Source organism: Lolium perenne, chromosome 4 (genome assembly GCF_019359855.2).
Source record: "Lolium perenne isolate Kyuss_39 chromosome 4, Kyuss_2.0, whole genome shotgun sequence".
NCBI lineage: Eukaryota > Viridiplantae > Streptophyta > Magnoliopsida > Poales > Poaceae > Lolium > Lolium perenne.
The window spans coordinates 201119086-201121455 of record NC_067247.2 but is presented as its reverse complement, the minus strand read 5'-3'; the positions used below and the strand labels follow the sequence as shown (position 1 = coordinate 201121455).

Below are 2370 nucleotides of genomic sequence, written 5' to 3'. Positions count from 1 at the left end.
GCTCTCGGTACTGGAGTTATTATCGACGAAGACTTTAAGTAGGTAGAAGGGCGGAGTCGGAGGGCTGACGAGGGGGCCACACGCTAGGGCCACGCGGGCCCCCCTTGGGTCGCGCCGCCCTAGTGTGGCGACGCCTCGTCGCCCCACTTCGTTTCCCTTTCGGTCTTCTGGAAGCTTCGTGGAAAAGTAAGCCCCTGGGCGTTGATTTCGTCCAATTCCGAGAATATTTCCTTACTAGGATTTGTGAAACCAAAAACAGCAGAAAACAACAACTGGCTCTTCGGCATCTCGTTAATAGGTTAGTGCCAGAAAATGCATAAATATGACATAAAGTATGTATAAAACATGTGTGTATCATCATAAAAGTAGCATGGAACATAAGAAATTATCGATACGTTGGAGACGTATCAAGGCACTCGAACATGATCCTGGAAAGCGGATTCCCATCTCTATGTATGATGTCAATGATCAAGATAGAGTAAGAAGGAGATTTATTGAGATGGGGCCATGTCAACCAAAGAATCATAAATTTGAGTTTACAAATAAAGGTGGAAGAGAGCGTCGCTTTTGCGCTGTTTGGTTTAAAGACTTTCCATGGATTGAGTATAGTGTGGAAAAAGAAAGAGCTTGTTGCTTTGTTTGCTATTTATTCAAGGATAAAACAAGATATCTCGGTGGAGATGCTTTTGTGAAGAAGGGATTTAATAACTGGAACATGAAGAAGAGATTGAAGAAACATGAAGGTGAGGTTAGTAGTGCTGATGCTGAAGCTCAAGAGAAGTATGATAGGTTCAATTCACCACAAACATCAATTCGGGAGTCTATTGCTTCAAACACCACACAATACAAGGCTTTGTATAAACAGCGTTTGACATGGACACTCAAGTGTGTGAGATATCTGTTGCACCAAGGCTTGGCATTTAGAGGACATGATGAAAGTGAAGACTCACTAAACAAAGGAAATTTTCTTGAGCTTCTAAATTGGCTAGCAGGAAATTTTGAAGAGGTTAACAGAGTTGTTCTCAAGAATGCTCCACGGAACTGCAGGATGATTCACCATGATATACAACAAGAGGTGATAGAATGTTGTGCAAAAGAGACTACTAAACTACTCATTGAAGAACTTGATGGTGGTCATTTTTCAATACTTGCAGATGAGTCTAGTGATGTGTATCAGAATGAGCAGTTGGCTGTTTGCTTGCGTTACATTGATAAGAAAGGAAGGGCGGTTGAAAGATTCCTTGGTCTTGCTCATGTTGAAGATACTACCTCTTTGACACTGAAAACCGCAATTCAGAAAATTCTTATGAATTACAATTTGACCTTTGCAATGGTGCGTGGGCAAGGATATGATGGAGCTAGTAACATGAAAGGTAATGCTAATGGCCTGAAAAAACTAATGGCATATTTGATGAGGTAAACACAGAGCTACTTATTTGCATGGCATCATTTAGTCCACTTCATCTATTTGCTGCTTATGATCAAGAGAAGTTGGTTAAGCTTGCTACAAAGTTTTATGCTTCTGATTTTACAAGAGATGAACTAGCAAGGCTTCCATGGCAACTAAACATGTATGTTGCTAATTTGCGTAGAGATGAAAGATTTCAAAACTTGAAAAATCTGTCTGAGCTATCAGTTATGCTTGTCAAGACAAAGAAGCATGAACAATATCATATTGTTTACAAGCTTCTTAAGTTGGTATTGATTCTACCAGTAGCCACTGCTAGTGTTGAAAGAATGTTCTCTTCAATGAGCTATTTGAAGAATAAGCTAAGGAACAAAATGGGTGATGACTATTTGAACTATTGTATGGTTACATTTGTTGAGAGAGATTTCTTCAGGCAAGTAAAGGATGAGGATATCATCAATCTCTTCCAAAAAGGCAAGCGTAAAGTTATAATGTAAGATGGAACATCATCACTTTATCAATCAAAAGGTACCTATGTATTCATGTCGTTATGGGCTTATAAATTGAAATATTGATATTGTTGTCATGCTAGTGTTGTTTTATTCATATATTGATAGTATTGCGGTGTTTGATTCATATACTAAATTTAGAGCAAAAATTTTTTTTGGGCGGAATACCCAGGCGCCATTTCCTGGCGCCGCCACTGCTTCCGCCAGCATTTTCTCCAGTTCCGCAATCATCTCCTTAGCATCGTGAATTTGATCCGCTTGACTGAGAGTGACGCGGCGCTGCAAAGAGATGTCCTTATGGAGCTCATAGTGCAGCGCTTGTTGTTCCTACACCAGTAACAAAGTTAGGATAAGTTCTAATTGCACATAAATAAGTGTAGCTCTTTTCGAAGTATCAATGCCGGAAATTCTTCCGACATGACGCTTGGGGGCTACTACGACACTTTAAAAAAA

At 39.9% G+C, this 2370-nt stretch overlaps 1 protein-coding gene across 1 annotated transcript; it reads left to right on the top strand.

Annotated features, from left to right (window-relative positions):
* The first annotated feature begins 370 nt into the window (after positions 1-370).
* On the top strand, positions 371-1420 carry LOC127347561 (uncharacterized). Its single transcript, XM_051373732.2, has one exon. The coding sequence runs from the start codon at positions 371-373 to the stop codon at positions 1418-1420; it is 1050 nt and encodes a 349-aa protein (XP_051229692.2).
* The last annotated feature ends 950 nt before the right edge of the window (positions 1421-2370 follow it).

Coding starts and splice junctions, on each gene's coding strand:
- LOC127347561 (XM_051373732.2), top strand. CDS start 371: ATGGAACATAAGAAATTATCGATACGTTGGAGACGTATCAAGGCACTC.